The sequence below is a fragment of the Pelodiscus sinensis genome, chromosome 10, assembly GCF_049634645.1.
Source record: "Pelodiscus sinensis isolate JC-2024 chromosome 10, ASM4963464v1, whole genome shotgun sequence".
In the NCBI taxonomy this organism is placed as follows: Eukaryota; Metazoa; Chordata; order Testudines; family Trionychidae; genus Pelodiscus; species Pelodiscus sinensis.
The window spans coordinates 31,415,001-31,440,911 of record NC_134720.1 but is presented as its reverse complement, the minus strand read 5'-3'; the positions used below and the strand labels follow the sequence as shown (position 1 = coordinate 31,440,911).

Below are 25,911 nucleotides of genomic sequence, written 5' to 3'. Positions count from 1 at the left end.
GGACTATAGAGGGCAATGGCAAATACCATCATCTAGTGCAGTGGTTTTCAAACTTTTTTTCTTGTGACTCCGTTGGGAAAAATCTTTTATGTGCATGACCCAATAAATTATATCTTTTTAGTGTCCCCTCCCAACTATGGAGCTCCCTGCAGAGCTCCCTGCGCCTGCCAGGGAGCTCCCCAGCAGCCTTTGGGAGACTCCCCCTCACGGAACTTCCTGCGCAGCTGCTGCAGAACTGCCCAGCAGCTTATGAGATATAGCTGCCCCTTCTCCCCCCCAGGGAGATCCCCCACAATGGCTGCTCAGGTACTCCCTCCACGCAGAATTCCCTGAGAGCTCCTCCTCCCCTGCTCCAAAGTTCTGGCTGCTGACCAATGCCCCGTGTCTTGTGATCCAGTCCTGTGTTGCGACACTAAGTTTGGGATTCACTGATCAAGCAGACACTAATCAGGAATGATCACGAGGCTGGAAGGCTACATAACAGGTGTGAAACAACTGCATACTCTTAAAGAATGACTTTCATACTGAGAAACAGTTTAAAATATACCATTGTAATTTTATTTATATTTTTACCTTGTGCAGTGTTGTGATTTTTCTTGCTATTTTTGTTAATCATCAAAATAATATTTTCACATAAGCCTCCTTCAAGTCCACCCTCTTCAATTTTGAACAAGCAATAAAGTCAGTGCTAAACTGATAACATTTCCCATAGCAGCTAAATATAATGTCACAAGCTGACTTATAACTTCATTGCATTGGAACTGATTATGTAGAAAGCTTTGGAGGCAGACACACCTTAATTTTTTAAAAATTGAACACAAGTAAATAACTATCCTCTGTGTGTCCAATCAAGCATATGTCCAACTCAATCTTGTTTGGTTTGTGAAAACTGATAGGATCACATGCAAGGTAGCACAATGGTAGAGTTTTATTAATATTAACTTCAGTACAAAGAAGTAGAAGACCTCTTAGCATGAATTTAAGGTTTTTTGACAAATAAACTTTAAATATCTCACTGACAGTCATCAGATTGCTTACTATTAAATTAATGTAGCTCAGGAGTGCATTTAATTTTTTATTTAAATCTCCACATAAATTCAGATAGCAGATCTGATGGGCACAGTATAAAAACCTAAAATAGTTATTCATAGGCATGTGTATTGAATCAGCAGAAAGTATTACCGATGTATATACAATAAATAACATTCTGCTCCCCATTACACTAACAATGCCATTTTTAGTCATGAAATCTCCATCCTTGTTTACCTTTTTGACAAACCTGGGTTATAGGTGGGGGGGAAATGCTTTCGTAATCCAGGACGCTTTTAGGATACACAGCTCTGTAGAAGCTAGATAGGCTACATAACCTTTTCTAGCATATGCTACTATGGACCTTTCCTGATCAATAGAGCTCTATATTAAGGACACTTCTCATTTTTACAACAGCTAAATTGAAAAACAATATTTAATGGTCACTATAGGTTTCTTGAAAAACTGCCACTCTGGCAATTGTATTTGCTTTATTCTCTTTAGAACTTCATCTTCAAAACAATTTTTTATACAGACAAGCTGCAGCTGGAAATCTAGTAAACAAAATTTGAAAAGTACAATACTATTGTCAATTTTGATCGATCAAAATATGGAAATCCACAAACAGGGCTTTCACTGATGAAATGAACATCTATAAAATTAAACATTTTAACACCGGTGATTAGACAAACACCAACCCTTCCCTTTCAAAGGAAAACATATTGGATTGGTATGTCAAACTGGTGAAATTACATTTGGTGACTCAGTTATATTAGATTAGTGCACAATGCTGCTATTAATCTTTGTCTTATTAAGTTATGATAACCATGTTCCTTATGGCTGCACAATCTTGGCTATATGTGTATAATATGAACTGTGTTCAGAATCACTTACTAAATCAGCAGATTAAGAACAGTCAGTTTCCTTTTCTTTGAACTCCAAATAGAAGATTTCACCTAAACTTCTCTCCAGTTTGACCTAAACCATATCAAGATTCTAAATAATTTAAAAAAAAAACCCACCCAAATCTAAAAGTTACTATAATCAGTTTGATTAACTAAAATGTTTATTTTTCTAGCATATAACATACATGGCTTAACTGCACAAAACTAAACATTTAAATAAATTCTTATACACTAAGGACTGCTCTGCCCCAATAAAATTACTCACTGTAATGAAACCTTCAAGGCATGGATAGAATCAATGGCAGTTCTGTCACATGGAACTTTAAAAACACTTTTCTGATTCTCTCGTTCTCCTTTTAATCTGAGAAATAACTAATTTTTATACTATATTGGCAGTTACCTGATTGCATTCTTAAAAAACAAAATCTAAATCAATTTGTTCCTAACATCCTCATAGTATTCTTTATTATTTTAAGAATAAAGATTAATATTGTTTTATACTCTTCTAGCCTCAATTGTTGATGGGCAATAGACGGAAGACCTAATCCTGTAGTTCTAATACAGGAATGCAGAGCTCATCTTGTAGACTTCAAATTAAACAAACATACTTGGTCATCATTACATCACAAATACCCAACAGGATCTTCAATTCTCATATCTTCTTAGTTTTATCCACAACATTATGGACCACTTGAAAGTTAGCAAAGGTGAATAGCCGCACCTATTCCCCTTGGTAGTCTTATTCAAACAGGCATGCATTTCCTTATATTATACTGTAGTTTCCTATTTCTAAAGACAAATAGGAAATATTTTCCCCTTGTCAACCCTACACTACCACTAATGCTTTTAAATTCTATGCCTTTAAATTCTCTCTTTAAAAGATTAAACTTTATAATGTCGTCTGCAGATAAACATACTTTTAATGCAAAATAACTGACACCCTTATAAAGAGAACCACAGCTGAATTTTTATTACAATAATGTCTCATCTATTTTTAGATAACTAGCATCATTCATAGTCCACATGAAGATATCTATATACATAATTCCTCTCTGCCCAAATAGTAGAAGCCGCTGTTCTCAACTGTTTTCATAGCTATTCTGTATTTTAAATGATAATTTTTCTCATGAACATATGAATTCCCATTCTTGATGGTATTAAGATCAGGTGGCAGCTGCAGCAATTGCTTACATGGAACATTAATACTAAAAGTAATAAACATCTCTTTAGCTTGTTTCAATGCAATTCAGCAGGCAGAAACAAAGGGGAGAATTACAACCATATGACCAACTGGAGCTCCACAGATGACAGTTTGGGTTTCACTGACAATATGTTGTGACACAGCCACAAGATACATTTTTGAACCACCAAACAAACAAACAAACAAACCAACCAACCAACCAGTTCCAGCTAATGATCCAAGTAGAAACAAAAACCTGAACAATATTAACCAGACTTTAATGCTAAATCTTTTCTTCGCTTTTCCCCCAACTTTCACTGGTAAAGTGACTTTGCTCTTGCAGCCCATCCCCACAATTTTTATCTACTTAAGCACTTTGAGTCAGAGTTTATGAACAAGCTTAACTTTACATACATGAATCAATCCATTCTTATTCATGGAGCACTAAAGCAAGTATGTAAATTTAGTTGCTTTTAGTGAGACTTAAGTAAACTTTTATCTTCACACTTCTCCATAAAGTGCCTGGTACATATTAGTTCCCATCTCTATAAAAAAATGTTTTCCTGTGGAACATGATGACATCACGCTGCATCCTGCCTGCCTGCCTACTCCGTCCCTCCTTTCCCCAGTGCTCAGGAGCCGAGACTGCTGTGCCATAGCCTTCGTGCTCCCCGGTGCTTGGCGGAGAACGTGGGGCCTGGTGAAGTCTCAGCCTGGATCCCCTCCCCCATGGTAACTGAGGGAGCGCACAGGGCCTAGGGAGACCTCAGCCCGGCTCCCTTCCCTCCTGGCGGCTGGGGTGAGAGAGCATGGGATGGCACGGCTGGGCTGGGAGGGGTAACTGCAGGGATGGTGTGGCCTCAGCCCTGCCTGATGGCTGGAGAGGGGGAACAGCCGGAGCTGACACAGCATTGGTCCTGCCCAACAGCCAGACAGAGGGAGAGCCAGGACTAGCATGCTCTTGGCCCTGACCAATGGCCAGGGGGTTAGTGCTAGGCATGGTGAGGCCTCGGCCTGGCCACCCTCCACTTCCGGTGGCCGAGGGGAGGGAGCCAGGGCTGGTGCGGCGATGGGTGGGAGAAATGAAGTAGAGGCAGGGCTGGCACAGCCTCGGGGCTGCCCAATGGCTGTGGGGGGAGAAGTAGGGCTGGCATGGGCTTGTCCCAGGCCAGGGCTGCCATGCCTGGGCCTGGCCCTCCCCGGCTGCCAACCCCCAGCAGCAGAGGGTTGGCAAGCATAGCGAGGAGGGGATGCAGACTAAGGATGTTAAGGACTAGATGACTATCCGATAAGCAAACGCTTATCGGATAGTCAAGTTGACTAGTCGCTTCTCGCCCTACCCCTCCCCCCCCCGCTGCCTTTATCAGATAGAGCAGGAGTGGCCAGCGTGTTCCAGACGAAGAGCCACAATAGCAGTGGAGACAGTGTGAAGAGCCAGGGCAAAGTTGTTGAGGAAAGAAAACAGGAAGAAAAAAAAAAATGCCGCGCTGGGGGAAATAGGTGCTGGCACATCCGTCCCAGGGCACGGCTTTTTTTTTTTTCCTTCGGTTGACAACTTTTTCCCAGGTCTTCGTGGCCCTGCCCTTTTTTTTGGAGGGTGGGGCGGGGTGGTCAACAACTTTGCACTGGCTCTGCACGCTGTCTCCACTGCTATTGTGGCTCATAAAAAAAGCACTGAGAAGGGGTAAGAGGTACAAGTACTGGGAGGGAATTTGGGTGCAAGAGGAAGTAGAGAAAAGGATGCTGGCTCAGGGAGGGGGCTCCAGGCTGGAGAGTGTTGGGGTCAGGTGAAGAGTTGGGGTGCTGAGCAAGCTGCAGCTTGTGGCTGTGAAGTTGCAGGAGTTTGGGCTGGGGTGTATGAGGGGCTCAGGGCAGGGAGCATGATGGACTCAGGACACAGATTTGCAGTGTGTGGATGGTGCAGGAGTGTTGTAGCAGAAGACTGGGGATGTGGGGATGCAGGAGTTTGGGGATGTGAGAGGCTCAGGACAGGGGGTTCCAGTATATAATAGGCTCAGGTTTGGAGTCAGGAACAGGGGGAAGGGGAGGTGCAGGAGTGTTATGATGCTGTAGCCAGATGGGAACTTGGTCCCAATTGTGGGCTTGTTGGCCAAGATTCATTTTTAAATCAAACATTGTGTCAAACAAAATGTTTCAGCATTGTCTTTATTTATGAGAGGGGAGGAGAACCGGTTTAGAGTCAGGGGTCACCGACCCACAGAAAAGTCAATCAGGGCCACACAACTGAGATGTAAAAAAAACAACAGCTACAAAACCCCCCCAAGCCCCACTAATGTGGCCCCAACTGTGCTGGTGGGGGCAGGGAACAGGGTGTTAGGGCAGGGTGCTCATGGAGGAGGGGGAGCGTTTCAAAGAGGCAGAGCCACCTGGAGCTGATCCCAGGCTCCATGTGGTTCTACCCCTTTGAAACACTGCCGCAGCATTTCGAAGGGACACTGCCGCACAGAGCCTGGGATCAGCTGTGCAGCGCTGCCTCTTTGAAATGCCATGGCGTTTCAAAGGGGCAGCACCACATGAGGCCCAGGATCAGCTGTTAGGTACTGCCCCTTTGAATTATCAACGAGTCAAGTAGTCAATGGAAATTCTATCAACTATTTGACTAGTAAATTAATCCATATTTAATATCCTTAATGCAGACTCCAGGGTATAATAAAGAACAAAAGCTGTGACAACTGCCTTGTTTTCCAAACCTTTTCTGCATCCTTTTCTCTCCCCCTTTTTCTTTTGGACCCAGTCTTCTCTGTAGCTATTTAGGCTTTTTTCCCTGCTCCCACTCAAAATAAGACAGAGCAGGAAACACACTGTCGAGGTCAAGAGAGTGACAGTGCTTTGGAAATAAACCACTGACTCTTTGAAATGCTGCTACTTAGCTGAACATCCAAGTGGCTTCCACTTGGCAGCTCTTCAAAGGTTGTGGTGGGCTGGGAATCCCAATGGGTCGGGAAGAGGTGGTTTCAAAATCTAGTGTGTCAGGGAGAAGGGAAAATGCAGAGGAAGGAAAGGAACAGAATTATGATGATGATTATTTTTTAATGCCAACTATGTGAACTTAGTGCTCCATGAGATACAAAATAAAATGTGTCTGTCCCAAAGATTTACATTCTAAAACTGATAGAAATAGAAAAGATGGGACATTCTTGGAAAATTGATGGAAATGAATTAGAGGTAGATTCTTTTTTAAATATTTGGATTGTTAACGTCTTCCAGGCAATGCAGAACAAGTGTGGATGAAATCCTTGGCCACAGTGACTTCAATGGGGTAATTGGAAGGGAAGGTTGGTGGCAGCACATGAACAATCAGAAGCAGAGAGTGGCACTTGGAGAAAATGGACAGAAGAAAGTAATCTACAATTTAGAAGTGAAATTTTTAAAATGGAAATGATGATTTTTTACTGACTTACACCAGAAGTCTGATTTTGATTAGTTGCTAGCTATAATCTTTGGAGGTGCACTGATCTTATTTCTGATGGGAGAGTCCTAACAAACTGTATTGTGCCATGGATACTGACCAATTAGAATGCAGGATTTCCTAAAGCCATTTTATAATACTCATTACAAATCTGTTTACTCTGGATGCTTTCACAGTATGCTATATGTAAGTTATTCAGTTGGTTCTCAACCCTTTTCATTTGCAGACCATTAAACATTTCTGAATGGAGATGTGGACCCCTTGGGTAATCTTCGGTATAGTATGTGGATCCCCAGGGATCTAGGGACCACAGGCTGAAACCTACTGTTCCACTGTAATAAGAACTTTTCACAGACCTCTTAGACTGAGGGCAGGTCTACATTAAAGAGAGAAGGTCGAATTAAGATCTGCAACTCCAGCTACGCTAACTACATAGCTGGAGCTGACGTACCTTAATTAGAGTTTCCCTGCTGTCCCCAAAGCAGGAGGCTGCTAGATCTGCTAAACTGAGCTCCGGAAGATCGATTGTGGCAGTGGCAGTCTTCCACAGCGAAGATATTGTTATATCATGCAAGCAAGGTATTAACAAACTTCAACAGGCCTTCATTTAAAAAAGGTGAAACCTCTTTACAAAGCTGCTGCTGCTCCCCTCTGTAGCTCTCAATCAGGCCTGGCCCATCTCCTCCCCCCTGTTTCCTGTGCTTCCAGATTCCCAACAGCAAGTGCTCCCAGTTCTAATAATTACAAGCAGCATCTAAAACACCACAGATATGGCCTCAGTTTGCTGAATTCCAGGAGTCCACAGACTACAGGTTGAGAACCTTTCCATTATGCTGAATGGCTCTGTAACTATACATATATCTTTTATTATTTTATGTTTTCTTTCATTTGTTTCTGCTCACTTTTTATTATAACATGCCCATAAAAAGATTAAACACACAGAGAAAAGATCACATTATGTACCAGATGCTGAAATATTCTCTAAAGACTGGAAACTCAACACCAGGTGTTTGTGTCAGCTTAATGAAGCAACATTTACATACACCAGGGACACAAAGGGTGGAGTAGAACTTAAAATCCACCATTTATGAGGGTATATTAGAAGGATTTGAAATTAAAATTTTAATAAGATTAAGATAATAAAGCATTTGTTCATACTAGTACATATGGGAATTTCTGCTAAAATTTGGAATATTCATTTTCCAAAATTAAATAATAATGCCTTTACCAGTGTTTATGACACATCAAAAAGTTAAATAATTCTGCGTAAATGTAACCTGAATACATGAACTGACTTGCCAAAAACCATAATTAAGTAACTTTTCCATATCTGAATTAAAATGCATGTTAAGTTTCATTCACTGTATGTACACAATATATTTTAAAGGCTTATCTGAGAGAGTAAAGATCACAGCTATAACAGTAAATTTCAATAAAATTAAATGAAACATGACCTTAGGGAATAATTAAAGGCACCTTAATATATTTTCTTATCACTGAATAAATCACTGAAAGTTATTACAGTGAAAGTTATTAGAGATAACCTCATGCAATCAAAACTTTGTGTCAGATTTAAACAGTGTTTTTATATCAATGCAATCAACACACAAAGCTTATTTTTACTATGAGAAGTGTTAATTAAAATGAAATATATGCTTGTTTTAATTTGCCACGAACATTACTATTTAAAGGAGATCTTCATGTAAAAACTCTGTTCTAATGACTTAAGGAGGGAGTAAAATGGGGCATACAGTTTAAAATTTAGAATGAGCACAAAGATTCTAAAGCACAATCTCCCAGATCTCTGGATTTCTTGCTACATGACACCTTTCTTGATGCTCTCCCACCATCCTCAGATCTTGTACTGTTATTGGCTACTCTGCTTTCACATAATCTCTGTCCACACAAGGCCTGAATAGGTTAAAGTGGGTAAACAGATCAATTAACTGCCCAGGCTGCAGTGGAGCAGCAGCCAGTTATGAGGGATTAATCAGAAATGAGGCCCAGCTGGACAGGAACAGGAGGGGCCTGTGTAAAGCCTAGGATTGTAACTCTGACTGAAGCTATTCTGGGAGATTCCCCCCTCTCCCCATACGATTAGGGTTGCCAGATGGTTTAACCAAAAACACCAAAACACCCCCCCCCCCCCCAAAAAAAAAACACACCTGGGGAAAAAATATGTTGAGAAAAAAAAGGGGGAGACCAAAGTTGTTCAGGAAAAATAGGACCCACAGAGTTAAGAAAAAAACCAACAGTGTGGCCCCTTTAAGAAATGCTTTTGAGGCTTTTTGGCCCTGGCAGGCTGCTGGCGGCCATCCGCCATCTTGTCTCCTTGCTCCAGGCCAGACAGCTCCCCTGCAGAACAAGGTAACCACCCAGTATTTTTGCCTCCTGGCTGGGAAAAAAACCCAGAAAATACCAGACAGTTTAGGTTTCCGGTATTTTCTGAATATTATTTTTTACCGGACAGGGGGAAAAAATACCGGACTGTCCAGATCAATAGTGGACATCTGGCAACCCTAAATATGATGTAATATCATTTTCTTAAAACATCCTATTAAAATCTCCAGGATTGCTTTCACTGGTCACCGGGAGATTGATGGTGACTCTAGGAAACTCTAAACCAGTCCTGAGAGACTGGCAACCCTAATAAAGACCAGGAGCAGAGAGCAGAAAGGGACTGCAGGGAAGTAGTCTGCAGTCACTCCTTGGGAGAAGGGAGGGGTGTTTCAGGCTAAAGAGGCAAGTTGCTTACTGTTATTCCCACAAGGAGGGGACTGTGCAGTTGGCAAACCAGAGAGGCAAAGAGCCAGAAAGGTAGGAAAGGTTCAGAGGAAAAGCAGCAGTCACAGGATAGTGTGGATCTTGGTGGGTCAAAAAAGGGCCGCTAAGCTGGAACCCAGGGTAGAGTGTGGGCCTAAGTTCCTTTACCATCTGCTGAGGAAGTGATGCAGACCAGGCAGTGGAGAGCAGTATTCCCTCTAAACCCTGAGCCTTTGACAGGGTGGGGCTGATTAATCACCTGTGAAGCTGTGCTGCCACTCAGCTTAAAGGGAACACTGTTGAGTGGAGTATACCTGGAGAGAGGGATAGTTTGCTCCCAAAGACTTTCATACCCTCAAAAGAACAATAGTGACTTGGCCAGAAGCCTAAATCACAAAGAGGAAACGGCAGCTCCTAAAGCAAGAGAGGTCACAGGGTGAGAGAGGATGACGGGCAGGGTTTCCTGTAAGCTGAGCACTTGGGCGGACACCCGGGAGAGATTCAGATGCTGCCCAGCTGATTAGCTGAGTGCCCACAGCCAGCAGCATGTGTTTCTACTGGTGGTGCACATGCCTCGGTGTGCATAACAAATGTTATGAAAAAATTAGAGGAAATATTGATGATGGGTGCAAAGACCAGCAGCAGAGAATGCAGCACCTGGAAGGTGCTAATCCCCAGAGTGTCTACAAAGTGCCCTAACTGTGAGTGGATCCTGCAGCAACCACCTTGTTCATTAGGCATGTCAATGACATTACTACTGTCCAGAGCAAAAGAACAGCATGATATAAGGGTCTGCATTTCTTTATAAGTAATCTTTATGAAAGTTTTGAGCTTGTATTTTTAAAGTCAGGAATGCCCGTATCTTCATTTGTTGCATGCTATTTGCAAATTAGTTAGTGTTAACAGTACTGCACTAATTACATCTTACTAGTGAAGTATCAGGGAATATGTACAGACAAGGAAATTAATTAAAAAAGGTAAAGCAAGTCCTTTGATGGTTTCAATCTCAAATTAACTGGTGCAACCCTCTAAAGTAGCATTTCATGCTCAGTAAACAGATATAAAATGAGCGGTGATAAGATAGTTTTATCCTTTTATACTACTAATAAAAATATTACCGATTAAAGCTAAAATTGTGGAACAACCTGGTTTCAAACCAAAAGCACAGATTCAAGTGTCTGAACTTGGAATTTGAATCTAGACTGTTTGCCCCTCTTTCAGCAATAAACCAGAACACAACCAAAGAATAAACTGTGCCTTCAAACTTCGGCACGTTCAAAACCTGGATTTTGCATCTAAGTCTTGTCCCTCAGACACTGCGATTCATGTAGCTTCCACTGACTAGCACATTTTTGAAAACTTTACACTTTCTGCCATTCCGTCACTACAACCCAGCGCTAATGTTGATAGGCTCAGTTTTGGGTTAAATTCAAACAATCTCTTAGCAAACATAAGAATTTCCCCAAACTACTCAAAGTATAAAAAAATTTTTTTTAAGGATTTTAAAACAGGTCTAAATTTCTATTGACATAAAATAACAAATTGAAATATTTTCCCAGAACAAACAAGCCTTATCAGCTCACTGATTTACTGTTTTATCCAAATCCATGAATTCTGCAGTTTTATAAGAACAACTAATCTCTATCGATGCATATTGTCATTTTATCAAGTGCTATTCCTTTGCTTCCAATTACACTCTATAAATCCATGGGCTTGAAAATAAACCACAATTAACAGCATACTACACACCTTGATTTTTACTAGAATGTTTACAAGGTATTGACATAATTCAGAAACAATCTTTTGGGACCTGTGTGATTTTAATTTTTTTAAAGGTTGGTTCCAAGTGTAAGGAAAATATAAAGAGATCTTCATGATAACTTGTAGAATTCAGTCAATCATTGAAACAACAAAATATCAAAGCTTCATTTATTTGCATTTTTAAAAGAGTTCTGTCCTTTGAGTAGAAAATACTTTTCTTGTTTGTACTCATTTATCCTTTCTGTCCACGTGGTCTGTATTTCTAAGCCTATTCAAAATGATGTTTTCCAAGCATGTGCCACATGACTTGTTCATATAAATGGAGCAAATTAAACTGTCTCCACATATATCCTATCACATTTGTAGTCCTGATTTCTCTCCTTAACATGTGGCCAAGTCACCGTATTATCTGCCTGCAGAGGTTGACCTCAGGATATTAGATTCTGCCACATAGCTCTCTTGAACTAAACCGAGGGGAAACACTTAATCACCCCTGCCTTTTCAGGAAAAAAATCAACTTTAAATTTGCCATGATGAAAAATCAATAAACCAGTAATTACTTGGCTTATCATTGTGTGGAGGAACAAATTGGGAAGCGAAGCTTAGCGTCCACACAGATTTCATTGAAACACGTAGAGTTTCAGGATCACTAAGCTAGAAAAGGAAAAGGTCTCAGAGTGATAATTAAATCTACTCATGCTGATTTTCTGCCAAATTTATTTCCCTAGTGTATATAAAAATGTTTCACTGCTTACTAGCTAGGCATAACTAATCAATTCAATACTGGGTGGATACACATGTGAAACAAAAAATGCAAATTCAAGAGTGAAGGTATCAGAATAATATACTCCTTAATGCAAGTACTAGTGAAATGTATTTTTTAAATTGAAAGGAATAAATCCTTATTTAACTATTTTCCTTTGATATCTAAAATGATTTTTAAAAATGCCTTTTCCCTATAATCCTCTATAAACCTTTCATACATTAATCCCTATTATGGGCCAAAACACTTATCACTGCACCACATCTCCAGATAATTGTATAAAATATGTTTTTACGATTAGCTACATCTTAAAAAATAAAGTCTTCAAATTGTATTATGCATGATATATTAAGGCAAAGGACTCAAACATCTTGCAGTAATGCAATCCAACACATTAGAGTTGCATGTAAAAGGAACACACACTTTTCCTCTGAAGTATTTATATTGTGCCATATTATTCCAGCTATTACTACTACTCATTTCAGCTACTTTCAATTTTGACTTGCCAGGCCTTCAGCTAAAATCAGGTTTGACTATAAAATTCTCATAAGGTTTTGATGTAATTTTCAGCTAGCCCCACACAAAAATAAGCAAAACAAAACAGAAAAAACCCTCAACTGAAAATACTTTTAGTAAAGTAGTGCATTTTTTATTAATAAACCTAATTTCATGCAGCAAATTAACATAGCTCCAATGGAAGTGCAAATGTAATCAAACTGAAAAATTCAAATTAGGAGGAGCAAGCTTTCTTTCTTTCTTTCTGGTTACAAACTGATTTTTGTGTGTGTCCTTCAACAGGCTATTGGGACTATGGTAATTAAAACTTTTAAAACAGCACAAGCCCCCAGTCTCTAATCTGTAGCTCAGGTCAGCTGTCTGTAGATTCTAATTTGCCCTCCATTTGTATTCATGACAGGAAAATGCTGCATATTTAACAGCAAACCAGCAGGAGGGTGCATTGGTGGGTTTGGAGGTCAAATGATTTGATTTCTAAGTAGATTACATGTAACATCCAACATCTAGTCTCACACCTGATTTGGCAATAAAGTTACAATAAAAGTAATGTTAAAACACCATTACTAAAGGGTGGAGAAAGAATAACCTTTTCTTCATAAGCAGAGAAACAATAAGCTTTATTATACAACATACTTTGCTTACGACAGATATGAGTAAAGGACTTTTCATTAAGGAAGATTACATTCAGTTCCAGAAGCTTGTTAACTGAACTTTTTGGTTTTGGGGTGGAGATTTTGAATTTGGAAGTCTAGAGAACCAGTAACTTCAATTTTATATCGAGGGGCTTTAAATTGATTACAGATTTTTGGCAATATAGAAAGCTAAATCTATATTTATTTTAAGCAAAGCTAATCTTTGTTGCAAATATTAATAAACAGACTAAGAATAATGAAACAGCAGCTGACAAAAATACAAGGCATTTTGTACGCTATACATATTTCTTCAATGTTAAATTGCGGTTATCTGGCAAATTGTGTAGTTGACACAATTTGTATAGACTACGCGATTACCGGTAGTTGATTAGAACCACTCTGCAGAGCTGCAGCAGGGGTAGCTCCAGGAGCTGTCTTGAGCCGGGACTGAGCAGTCCCAACTTGTGCCAGCTCCGGGAGCCACCTGCAAGGCAGCTCTGCATTTTAAATGTAGTAAGAGCCGCCTGGCTCTTACTACATTCAAAATGCAGAGGCGCAGCATCCTGGACCAGTGCAAGCCTGGACTGCTTGGTCCTGGGCTCATGCTGAGTCCAGCAGCCCCTGTTCTCGGTGGCCAACCCGGTCACAAAACAGGAGCTGCTTGGCGGAAGCAGTCCCTGTCCACAGTGGGATGGGGTACTTGCAGTTCCCCACTTGGACCCCTGCAGACAGTGGCTGCTGCTGTAGCAGCCTGTGCCCCCGGAAAGCCTCAGCCCGCTGCGGGCAAACTGCTTCACAGCAGCCTCCCCATTTCCCCTTCCCTCCGCTGCCTGTAATAGAGGTGAGGGAAAGGGAGACACCACATCACAGAGATAGTGCTGGGGGGAACCAGCTTTTAAATCAGCTCCCCCCAGCACTGGCTCCTGTTCCCCCCCTCTTGCTACCTCTCTCAAGGGCAGGGGTAGGGGAGAGTGAGAAGTTGATACTCCAGTTGATTACTCGCTAACATCTCTAGTATGTTTACATTGCAATTTGGAGGGTATGACTGCAGCACACATAGATATACCCAAACTACCTTTGATTAGGATCTGGACAACTCAACTCTCTCATATCCCTGAAGTTTTTCATTTATTTAAAGAACATAGACTCTTAGGGTATGTCTACACTACATGGCTCCATCGACGGAGCCATGTAGATTTGTTTGTTTGGCAAAGGGAAATGAAGCTGCGATTTAAATAATCATGGCTTCATTTAAATTTAAATTAAATTAAATTAAATAGCCGATCAGCTGTTTGTCGGCTCAGCGCACTAGTCTGGACGCTCCCGTGCCGACATGAAAGCCCTTTATCGACTTCCCCGGTAAACCTCATCCTATGAGGCATAACGGGGAGGTCGATAAAGAGCTTTCAGGTCAGCACGGGAGCGTCCAGACTAGTGCACTGAGCCGACAAACAGCTGATCAGCTGTTTGTCGGCTCAGCGTGGCAGCCATTTAAATTTAAATGAAGACGCGATTATTTAAATCGCGGCTTCATTTCCCTTTGCCGATCAGCCTAATCTACATAGCTCTATCGATGGAGCCATGTAGTTTAGACACACTCTTAATGCCCAAGAATGTTCTGAATCTTCTTGTGTTCAGAAAAATACCCTAAACTACTTTTCCAGTTTCTTTAAGCAGCAGCAGTTTTTAAACTCTGTATTATAGAAAGGGCTGAACTTAACTCTGCCCACTAGACACAAAAATTAGATACTGATCAAAGAAGATTGTGCAATTGTGGCAATGTATTTTGGGGATAGAGACAATCTCTCAGGTAGGCTGGGACTGGACCAATTGAGGCTTTATAATTAAAACCAACACTTTTTAATTTACACAGCATCTCATATGGAGATCTATATAATTATTTCTTTCACAAATGTATAAGTTGACTTACTTTCTTAAGGGTAAATTTTCAAAGGCAGAGATGGCAGTTAGGTGCCTACATGCCACTGAAAGTCATCAGATATGTCTCTAGTCCATGCATTTGTTTTGGACATTATTTATGTAAAGTCACACTGTTTTTAATATTTTGCTCTCCGTTGCCTTCAAATGAAAATATTGAGCAATCTTTTATTTTGATAATATTTTCAATTCTTTTTATTATATATAATAAAAATATTAGAAGTCATAAAACCTGATTCTCTATTGGCCTGCACCATTTATACCAATGCAAAGTGTGTGTGAAATGTTACCATTCCAAGCTGAGTCACTTGCTCTGCTTTCTGGTTTATCAAAGTTCTGCAGACCGCCAGATCACTTTCACATCTAAGTATCTATTCAACATGCTGAACTGAGAATTTAATACATTTCAGATATAGTTACTCAAAGAAAAACCACAGTCTTCAAAGCAGTCCAGCCTTGACCTGGGACGCCTAGCAGGAGGCAGCAACATTCTGCTTTGAAATTTGGTTGCCCATGAAGCACTGTTGAGTTATCAAGTTTTACTGTCACTTAAGACACTTTCAAAATGCTCCCAATTTAGAGGTTTCAAGGGAAAGTATAACTTAAAACAATAAAAGCACCCAGATGCCTGCCAAACACAGCTGAGCACAATGAAAAGGCTACAGGAGACATTAAGCCATCAAGAATGGCTGAATGTGCCTATATAATAACTTTTGTTGGCCATGCCTTGTCTTCATCCCATATGGATGCAATGGGCAGTAGCTTTTTTAAATATTGGGAATATGGATGTGTTTCTTTTATAACAAGCTCACACAGTGTATCTAGATAAAATAATTAGAAAATTAACATAAAAGAAAACTATTTCCTTCAGATGTAATGAGTGCCCCTTACACTTTGAAGTGAAAAAAGCTTAGCATTCATTTTACATTAAAAAAAATCCAAAATAGATAATTAAACCAAGAAGTTTATGTTCGTCTCATCTCTTTCACAGTATCCACTTTGCACCTTCTATCATGCTGTCCCCTTTCTAGGAACAGTCTCCAGTTTCCTGTAGGAGATAACAGAAATGTGGGTGGGAACAGAAGTTTCTAGTGACTTTAAGGGGAAGATAAAGAGCTTTAATTTGATGTGTTAAGAGAAAGAAAGGAAAGGAATGTAGTCAAGAAGGGGTTTTAAATATGCTTGTAGTGTCAGGAGAGGAAGATGAAGGAAGAAGTTACTTATACTGTGCAGTAACCATGGTTCTTCAAGATGTGTGTCCCTGTGGGTGCTCCACTTCAGGTACAGGTCCTCATGCCAGCAATCAGAGATTTTTCCTAGCAGTGTGGTGACATGCTGAACATGTGCAGTGGTGCTCTATTATACTGTTGGTGTCCATTGATTGCATGCATGGCGCAACTCCTCTGTTCCATTACTGAGGATAAACACCTGCAGGAGCTCCAAAGTAAGGGAGGAGAGAGGGTAGTAGAGCACTCACAGGGACACACATCTTCGAGAACCATCATTAGTGCACAAAGTAAGTAACTATTCTTCTGAGAGTGCAGTCCCTGTGGGTGCTCCACTTTAGGTGTCTGAAGAGCAGACCAGTTTGAGGAGGTGGGCTTTCAAGCCATACTCCAGACAGAGTAGAGTATGTCTGCCCAAAGTTAGTAGTAGGGGTTGGGCTGGTAGTCATAGCGTAATGGCTGGCAAAACTGTGCTCTGATGACCAAGTGGCCGATCTGCAAATATCAGTAAGTGGAACCTTGTTGAGGAAGGCTGTGGCTGCTGCTACAGATCTGGTGGCATGAGCTGTGATAGTTGGCTGTGGCTGCTTATTGTGAATGGTAAAACAGGTGTGGATGCAAAAGGAAATCCATCTGGATAAGTATTCTCCTTTGAACCTTTCTGCAACAGAAAGAAAGACCCTTGTGAATTTCCGCCAGGGTTTCATACGGTCAAAGTAGAAGGTGATGGCTCGTCAGAGGTTAAAAGCGTGGAGGGATGTTTAGAGAGCATTCTCATGCGGTTTTGGGAAGAAGATAGGTAGATGACTAGGCTCATTGATATTAAAGGAAGTCATGACTTTAGGGAGAAATTAGGGTTGGGATCTTAAAGTTATCTTATCTTTGTTAAAGACAGTGTAGGGCAGATCTGCTATTGGGGCAGCCATTTTACCAACATGTCTGCCCAATGCTATTGCAATGAGAAATGCTACTTTCATTAATAGGTGTAGAAGCAAGCATGTGGCTAATGGCTCAAACGGAGGTCTCGTGACACGTCTGAGCACATGGTTGAGATCCCACATGAGGTAGGAGGTCTAACTGTGGAAAAAGTATTGTGAAGGCCTGTTATGAATCATTTGGTATTGGTGTGCGAGAAAAGAGAAAATCCATCTATGGGGTCATGACGTGTTGAAACTGCAGCCACTCAAACCATTATTGAGCTAAGAGACAGCCCTAGTCTTCTTAGTTCTAGGAGATAGTCTATTATGTTGGATAGTGTATGGGGCAGTGGAGGGCAAGATATTGTGTTTGTGTTGAAACCAAATAGAGAATCCTTTCCATTATAAGTACAGTCCCATCTGGTAGTGGATCATCGGCTGTTTATTAATATCTGTTTCACTTTGTCTGAGCAAAAGATTTTGGCATCATGGAATCATGGATTAGCCACGCATTGAATGGAGAGTTGCTGGATCTGGGTGTTATGTATGACCATGATCTCGGGAAAGGATTGTGGCATTGAAGAAATGCATGTGGATTTCAGACAGCTATCCAGTGGGTAAGGGAACCATGTCTTTCTTGACCATGAAAGTATTATCAGTATGATGTGGACTTGGTCTTGGTAAATGTTTTGAATGATCCATGGAATGAGGGGTATCGATGGGAATGCATAGAAGAGAGGAGCTTCCCATTTTAGAAAGAAGGCCTCACCCAATGGATCCCTTCCCAAGGCCTGCTCTGAAGGACAATAGGTGACATTTGCAATTGTGCTGGGTTGCAAAGGGCTAAACTCACTTGCAAAATATGGTATGGAGAACAGCCGTATTTATCTCCCATTCATGTTGGTTGGAAAAAATGCAGCTATGATGGTCTGTCGTAACATTGAGGGCTCCAGGTAGATAGGTTGCTATGATGGTGATGTGATGTTGAATGCACCAATTCCATAATTTGATTGCCTAAGCACACACACAGAGTTGGATTGAGCCCACTCTGTTGATTGATGTAATACAAACATATTGTATTGCTGTAGCCAGGCAGGCCCCCCCGTCACATCCATCTTGTTTGCCCCTCTGAGGTGCCTGTATACAGGGAAAGAAGGAGCAATAAAAATCAGCATAGTCTTTGAAGCCTCGATACAAGGCCCGGATATGCTGGCTCATCTGACCCTGGGTAAACTGAAAACATAGATATGAGAAAGAACGATCAAGGCAATAAGCTGACCTTGAGGCTGCGAGAACTGCCCTGGCTGGAACCTATATTGATACGATCACACACAGTCGTCCCTGGGAGAGGAATCTCCCACTGAGAAAAGAATGCCCAGTACTCCCAATTTAGTTATCTATCTTACAAGTGTAAATTAAGTTCACAACTCCCTTGTATGAACTGGCATCACAAAGACGGACCAGCACCATTTGGCATCACAGATAAGAAAGAGAAATACGTGACCCCAGGGGTATAAAGATGGATCCAGCAGCACACTCACTTTGAGCATCAATCTACCATCTATCTGCTGGTCGGGTTAGGTGATTGGCCTCCCGAGGTCCACAGGGATGCCCACCTCGTATTTCGTCTTTCCGAAGAATTGAGGGACTGATACTGCCCTGACACGCTGGGACTGAGCAATGCAGAGGGGGGTAAAAATTGTACCCGTATGTGTCCTTTTGTTTTACTGCATGCATAGAATAGAGCTCTTTAAAGATTAAGCTGTCATTTGGTACCATTATTTTTCTATCTTCTCTTTCCTTTGTAACCATTTAAGATCTGTATTTGCTAGCAGTTAAGAAATAGAGCAATAGCCATTGTAACCATATGATTTATAAGCTTCTTTAATAAAACTGTAACTGTTTAAGCTTTAAACTGACTCCTTCAATTTCTGTAACAGAACCAAGCACAATTTAAAAGAACTTCAGCTGGTCATAAGGGACAGATATAGGAAGAGCTGGGGCATTTGGATCGTGTCGCTTCCAGAGGACAGATCCATAGGGGCATCTCTCAGCCTTCCCTAGGCTGCCCGCTGCGAAGGGATCCTGTATCCTAGCAGTCAAAATCTGAGATGTAATAAGACACTATAAACTTGGGGTGTCTATCGGCCTGTTGGCTGCCCACCGCGAAGGGATCCCGATCCTAGCGGTTAAAGACACGGATGTTAAACTCCTCGGGGCACCCGTCAACCTCCGTTGGCTGCCCGCTGCGACAGGACCTTGTGTTCCAGCAGTTGAAGACTCGAGTGTAACATACTCATACACTGCCCTGACCATCGGCTGACAATTGCCCATAAGAATATAGATCTGGATGTGTGGAAGGAAACACTGGCAGGCGTAACGTACTACCCTGAGTTCCAGAAGGTTGATGTGGAGTTTGGTCTCTTGAGGGGACCACTTTCCCTGTGCAGTATGGGTAACTAGGTGCGCTCCCCAATCGATAAGGGAGGCATCTATAGTTATACTGGAACTGATTGCTGGAAGGGGACTCCCCGTAGCATATTATGGGTTGAGCCCACCAGCACAAGGATGAGAGGACATGGTGAAGGAGAGATATTTTCTTGTGTAACATGGCCCTGGAGGGGACAAACAGTGGCCAACCATGCCTAAAGGCATCTCAAGTGAAGTCTTGCAAACATTACCTAATCACTGTCAACTGTGGCAATCATATGGCCCTGGCTCTGAAGGCAGCTGCGTACTGTTGTGTACAGTGAGGCACATACTGTGTCAATAAGAGCGGCAAGTGTATCAAGTCTGTGCTTGGGTGGTGCAGTTCTGGCTGTAGTCAAGTCTAGTGGCGCTCCTGTGAACTCAAGGGTCTGTGTTGGCTCTAATGCCTATTTTTGGGAGTTTATATGAAAACCAAGACTGTGAACCAAAGACAGGGTAGTATGAACCATGTGTTCCATGTCTTGGTCTGACGTGCCTTTGATAAAGCAGTTGTCTAGATACGGGTATATTATTACCCCTAGACAGCAGAGGTATGCCGTGACTACTTCTAGCCTTTTGGAGAAGTTTCTTGGTACTGTTGACTAGCTGAACAGGAGGACTTAGTACTGATAATGATTGGTATCCACTGTGAAGCATAAAAATGGTCTGTGTGCAGGATGAATGGTTATATAGAAATAAGCATCTTGGAGGTCAAGGGCTGAGAACCAATCTCTGATGTCTAATGCTGGTAGGTTTGTTGATAGTGTTACAATTTTGAACCTTCAGTTTTTTATATATTTGTTGAGCTGAGATCACGTATAGATCTCCACCTCCTGTTTTTTTTCTGCATGAGGAAATATTTGGAATAGAATCCTCTTCCTTGGAAGGAAGCGGAACTGGTTCTACAGCTATGATTTGTAGCAGGTATTGAGCTTCTAATTATAAGAGGTTCTCAAGGGAAGGGTCCCTGAAGAGGGATGAGGGAGGTGGATGGTTAGGATGGATGGACGTGAAGGGGATGGAGTAGCCTAGTTTGACGATCTCTAGGATCCATCATTCTGATGTTATGTTGATCCATTGATCATAAAAGGGCCACAAAGCGGTGAGTAAATTGAGGGTTGCATGGTGTAGTTTGGAATGTTAAGGAGATGTTGCTCAGACCTTAACTGCTGTTTTGAGGTAGACAGTTGATTTGGCAAATTCTGGTGTTGCTGTTGTTGTGGACTGCATCTTTGTTGTCTTTGTCTCTTCCTATAATCAAAAGGTTCTAAAGGTCTGTCTCAGTCTAAGGTAAGTGATGTATCTCTAGCATTTTTTTGGAAGAGCATATATGCCCACAGTCCTAAGGGTTGTGTGAGCATCTTTCATCATATGTAAGAAAGACCTTGTTAATTTTGCTCTCAAAGAGGTGTGATCTATTGAAGGGAAGATCCTCCACCTTCATCTGAAGTTCTTTTGCTATGCCAGAGGCCTGTAGCTATGAAGCCCTATGCATGACTGTAGCAGTTGCCATGCTGTGGGCTGTTCTACCTGCCATATATTGTGCGGTCTGGAGGGCTGTGGGGGCAATTGTGTGGCTCTCTTGTATTATAGCTTGGAGTTGAGGGCATTTTTGGTTTGGGAGGTACTCTAGGTGGTCTTGTAACAGAGTAGTTAGTATGGTCATAATCAGCAAGAAGTGCCGAGTAGTTAGCTACATGGAGTTGTAATATTGCTGAAGAATAGACATTTCTGCTGAAGATGTTCATGTGCTTGTGATCCCTGTTATGAGGTGTGGAGCAGAATTGAAGATACTTGGCCCAATTGTGTACAGCATCCACAACCAAAGAATTGGGCAGGGAATGGGAAAACAAGAAATCCATATCCTTAGTTTGTACAAAGTATTTTCTATCTGCTCTATTGTTGGTGGGGGTAGCAGATGCTGGTGACTGCCAAATGGTATCAGCTGGATCTAATATGGCTTCGTCCATTGGAAGAGCAATTTTTGTAGCAATAGAAGGTTGTAAAATTCTAAGTAGTCTGTGTTGTTTTTCCTGGACTTCTTGTAGATCTATTTTGTGTGCTGCAGCTACTTGCTTGAGAAGACCGTGAAATTGCTTCAAGTCATCAGTGGAAATAGTAGTGGTAGAAGAGATTTTTCATAGAGAAACGTTGTGAGGCAGTTTTCTCTGTTGAGTCTTGCCCTTGCTTTCAGGTTAGAACCATGAGGGCACTTCAGACAAATGGCCTTCTCCTAAGCATTTTATGTAGGAAGAATGTCTGTCAGATGGGCTTCGGTTTCTGCAGGAGTCACATCTCTTGAAGCCTGTGGAACCAGGCATGTTAACCAGGGGTAGAACAGGTGGGAAACAAGTACATTTAAAAAAAATTGTTTGGAAGAAAAAAAAAGATCAATGAAGGGGTATACAAACTTAGATGAAGGAAACTTTGGTAAAACTCTATTTTAATGTTTCAGGTCTAAGAAGGGTGACTATGGGGAGCTCTGTCTACTGCCAAGGATAGTAGAGAAGGAACTGAGGAGTTGTGCCATGTGCACAGTCAACAGATACTAATGGTACAATGAAGCACCAATGTGCATGCGCTGTGTGGCAGAACACTGCTAGGAAAAATCTCTCATCACCAGCATGAGGATGCACCAGCACCTGAAGTGGGGCATCCACAGGGACAGCACGAGAAGAACTAGCAGTGACACAGATATACTGGAGTGGGAGGAGAGGAAAAGAAGAAAGTGAAGAGGTGGTTATAGCAATCAAAGCTAGAGACAAAACAGAGTGCACAATAGCTTCAGTAGACTAGACTATGTGGAAGGGCTAGGTGTGGATGACATTAAAAAAGGCAGATAAGACTGAATTTAGAAAGACTACATATGGGGGTATGAGGAAAGAAATCAGAGTAAACTGAGGTTGAGAGCCTAGGAGATGGAAAGATAATGAAATTAAGCATTTGGAGATGAGCCAAGATAGATGGGACTTGCCTACAGTAGGGAAATTGGCATGTATAATTCACTACTAGAACTGCTCTATAAACAAAAGATTCTAGTGTTGATATTGATTAGACAGGAGCTCCTTCTCCAGTCTCTATGATCTAACCACCTCCCAAACTGCATATTCAGTCCTTTATCCCAGTTTTAACTTCCCTTTATCTCTTTTCAGATTCACTATAGTGGCAATGCCAGGGCCTTCCAAAAGTTCTTAGCCAAAGCTTTGTCACCATATCTCACTATTAATGAACCACACACCAATCCTTCAATAAAAGGCTTTTTTACCCTAGCATTTCAGCCTGTATACACCACTAATTCTAGGACAGTTTGTCTCAAACACAATCCCCACAGCACCAAGAATACTATCTATGTGTGGGAACCCAGAATTATGATTTCCACAAGGCACTACTGATGAAAGACGAACCTAGAAATGAATATAATCTACTATATATTTGAGAGAGTTCGTGCATCTGTCTGTGGATCCATTTGTTCAAGAACTCCTCCTAAACAGTAAGAGCTAGGACCACAACATTTGATGTGCAGATTCTTCTTATAACTTAAAGCAAGGTAAAGGTTTGGCTGTGCCAGGACAATGGGGTGTTCTTGGAATTAGATTATTTCTCATAAAATGGAAAAGGAGGGGTCTGGTAGGAGGGACCATTATTCTATAGAATGACCACATGGGGACAGGGACAGCTAGAACCCCATTAGACCTGCAGGAGGCAGGGGTGGAGAAAAGAACAGCTACATATTATATATTTCAGGGAGATATCGGTGTCTGCCTCCAGCTAGGGGACATGCACCTCTCCCTCGGCTGTGTGAGCTTCAGAGGCAATGGACAGACATTTCTTACCTGGCCCCAAGCTGCTGCGGTGAGAGAGGACTGGGGTTGTCTTCCCTCCCTTGGAGCAGCCTGTTTACTGGATCCCTCATCACCAGCCCCACCCATGGTAATGATTTAAATGAAGAAAAACAAAAACTTATTTGAGTTAAGGACCCGAGCAGCTTTGGGAAAATCTTCTAGTTATATATTATATATATATATCCCAATTAGATCAGATATCCACCTTGAAATTTAATTAGGATACACTGATCGAAAATCTGTCAATTCAGAGTTCACCAAAATGATATAGGAAAATAATAACAACAATAATAATAAACACCCAGGAAAATATACTGATGCTTTCATGTTTTAAATAATAATTTCTTAAACATCTATCATGTTTTAAAAATAGAGGATCAAGTTTCAAGGTAAGTGGTACTATGGTCAGAAAAATAAGTTTACGAAAAGATTTTTACTTTTCTGAAGTATATATATTTTTTACTTAAACCAACTTAAAAGTAACATATGCCGCAGAAACTTTAGAAGCTCATTGTAACAAACTAGAGGAGACAGCTTTTTGCTACTAATTTTCTCTGAGAAATGGGGATATGCTATCACAGCTGAAGTGTGGAAGACCACTTAAAGTTCCTTTATATAAGTTAAGGCTGGCTTTGTCACAGAACTTGAAGATGCATCACCAAGTAATACAAAGAGAAACAATTCAAGTACATTGGTTTTGAAGCTGATCCTGCAAACCTTGTACAGAATTCCTACTGAAAATCTACCTCTGGAAGTGCAATGGATAAAAGCCTTCATCATCTATATTTTCAGTGCACAGAATTACCACTGAGTGGGAGGAATTACCATGATGACATAGTACAGAGTCATTGTACAAGTAAACTGGATTAACTGGACATTTTATGTTAATCTGTAGCAAAGAGGTGTAACCACCTTCAGAGATTGACACTTAGGGTGGCCAGATGTTTTCTGGTGAGCTGAACATGGAAGACCATGCTCTCCCTGTTGGAAGTAGAGGGATGGAACATGAACAGGAAATATAAAAAATTCACCCCATAGCCAATGACGATAGACGTATTCTCCCTGCTACAGACTCAGAAGCCCACAGAAGACTTTGGAAGTCCCAAATAGGTCCCTGAGTAACCCATATGGCCAGACATACCATATGCTGAGGAGTTGCTGGGACTGCGGATCACAGTGTACCCTGGGGAGATGGAAGATGACCCATGGAAGGTACATCCAGGGTGGATTATAGGAAGCAGCTCAGGGGTACCAGACTGGGGGTCTACTGGAGACACACGGTCAGCATGTTGTGGGAGAGTCTCCACTTATCCAGTGGCAGTCAGTTTTGCAGCTAGTCTTGTGCTGGGTTGTGGTGAATTTGAGTAGGTCTGCATCTGCTCTACCATACCTTTCCCGGGGTGACAGTTCTTCCCTGCCCCTCCTTCCCCTTTAAATCAGGAACTACCTAGACTGCCTGGTGTCCTTCCCTGCCTACGGACCTGGGTCCTTCAACTGGCCACTGCTCTACATTGTCTGAGCGTTTGAGCGCTAAAGACAGCAAATTTCACCCTACACTGACTGTCATTCCAGGGTCTGACAGCGAAGAGGCCTGGCCCCAGAAACTGACAGTGAAGAGCAGGCCTACACACATACACAGTCATACTATACAGTCTGAGAAAAACAATGTTATTCCTTTATGTTAATTGACTGCAATAATTTCTCTAACTGTGGTCTTTGCCTCACATAGCTGGCTGATCACAATGTATTAGTTCTTCTATTTGTTATCCGATACCATGTTGCTTTAAAGCCAGCTTAAAAATCATTAAGTAATTGCCTGTGATTGTTGTAGTTACCACAGGAATATTGTGGAGTTGTGAATGGGTGATGGTGTGTGTTACTGAGAATTGGAAGATGGTTGTCCATGACATACACTCTATTAAGATGTGGTCCAATCCTCCAGAAAAAATGAGAATCCCGAAGGAACCTGTTTCCTTATGGAATTATTATTGCCAGTTTAATAAAAACTTCATCTTGTTGATAAAGAAAAATTACATTACCTTCTTCCTTTCTCTTCTTTGCTTCTTCTTCACTTCTTTCTTTAGCCTTCAATGCTTCATCTGCTTTTGCTAAAAATAAAAAATAAAAAGTAATGAGTTATTAATACTTGCTTTAATTTCATTTGTATAATAAAACAGAAACCTCCTGAGGGCTGAAGTTCACTTTCAGATTAATTTCTACAGCTCCCAGCAAAATCAATGTGCATTTGAAGCAGAATTTGGCCCTTATTTTTTTTTATACACAAGTCCAGTACTGTTAATCAGTATCATAACTGACAATATATAGGGTGAAAAGAAATGACATAGTGGCCGACTGTTTAAAAAACAAACTAATAATTAATGTAGTAAGTAAATTAAGATTTCTTGGGAAGGAAAAGCCATATTTCCAATATTCAGAGCTCCATGTAAGATTTAAAATATAGGGTGTCTGGACTGTCTATGTCACAGTATCAAATTAGGTAGTATATTTTTTTCATTGCAAATCATAACAGCAGTACTTTA

At 41.2% G+C, this 25,911-nt stretch overlaps 1 protein-coding gene across 1 annotated transcript in view; it reads right to left on the bottom strand.

Annotated features, from left to right (window-relative positions):
- Positions 1-25,911, bottom strand: part of RSRC1 (arginine and serine rich coiled-coil 1) — a 367,002-nt gene that overhangs the window by 58,146 nt on the left and 282,945 nt on the right. Inside the window, exon 8 of the mRNA XM_075937794.1 lies at positions 25,411-25,479. Within this exon, the coding sequence (XP_075793909.1) occupies positions 25,411-25,479 (69 nt within the window). The remainder of the gene's footprint in view (positions 1-25,410; positions 25,480-25,911) is intronic.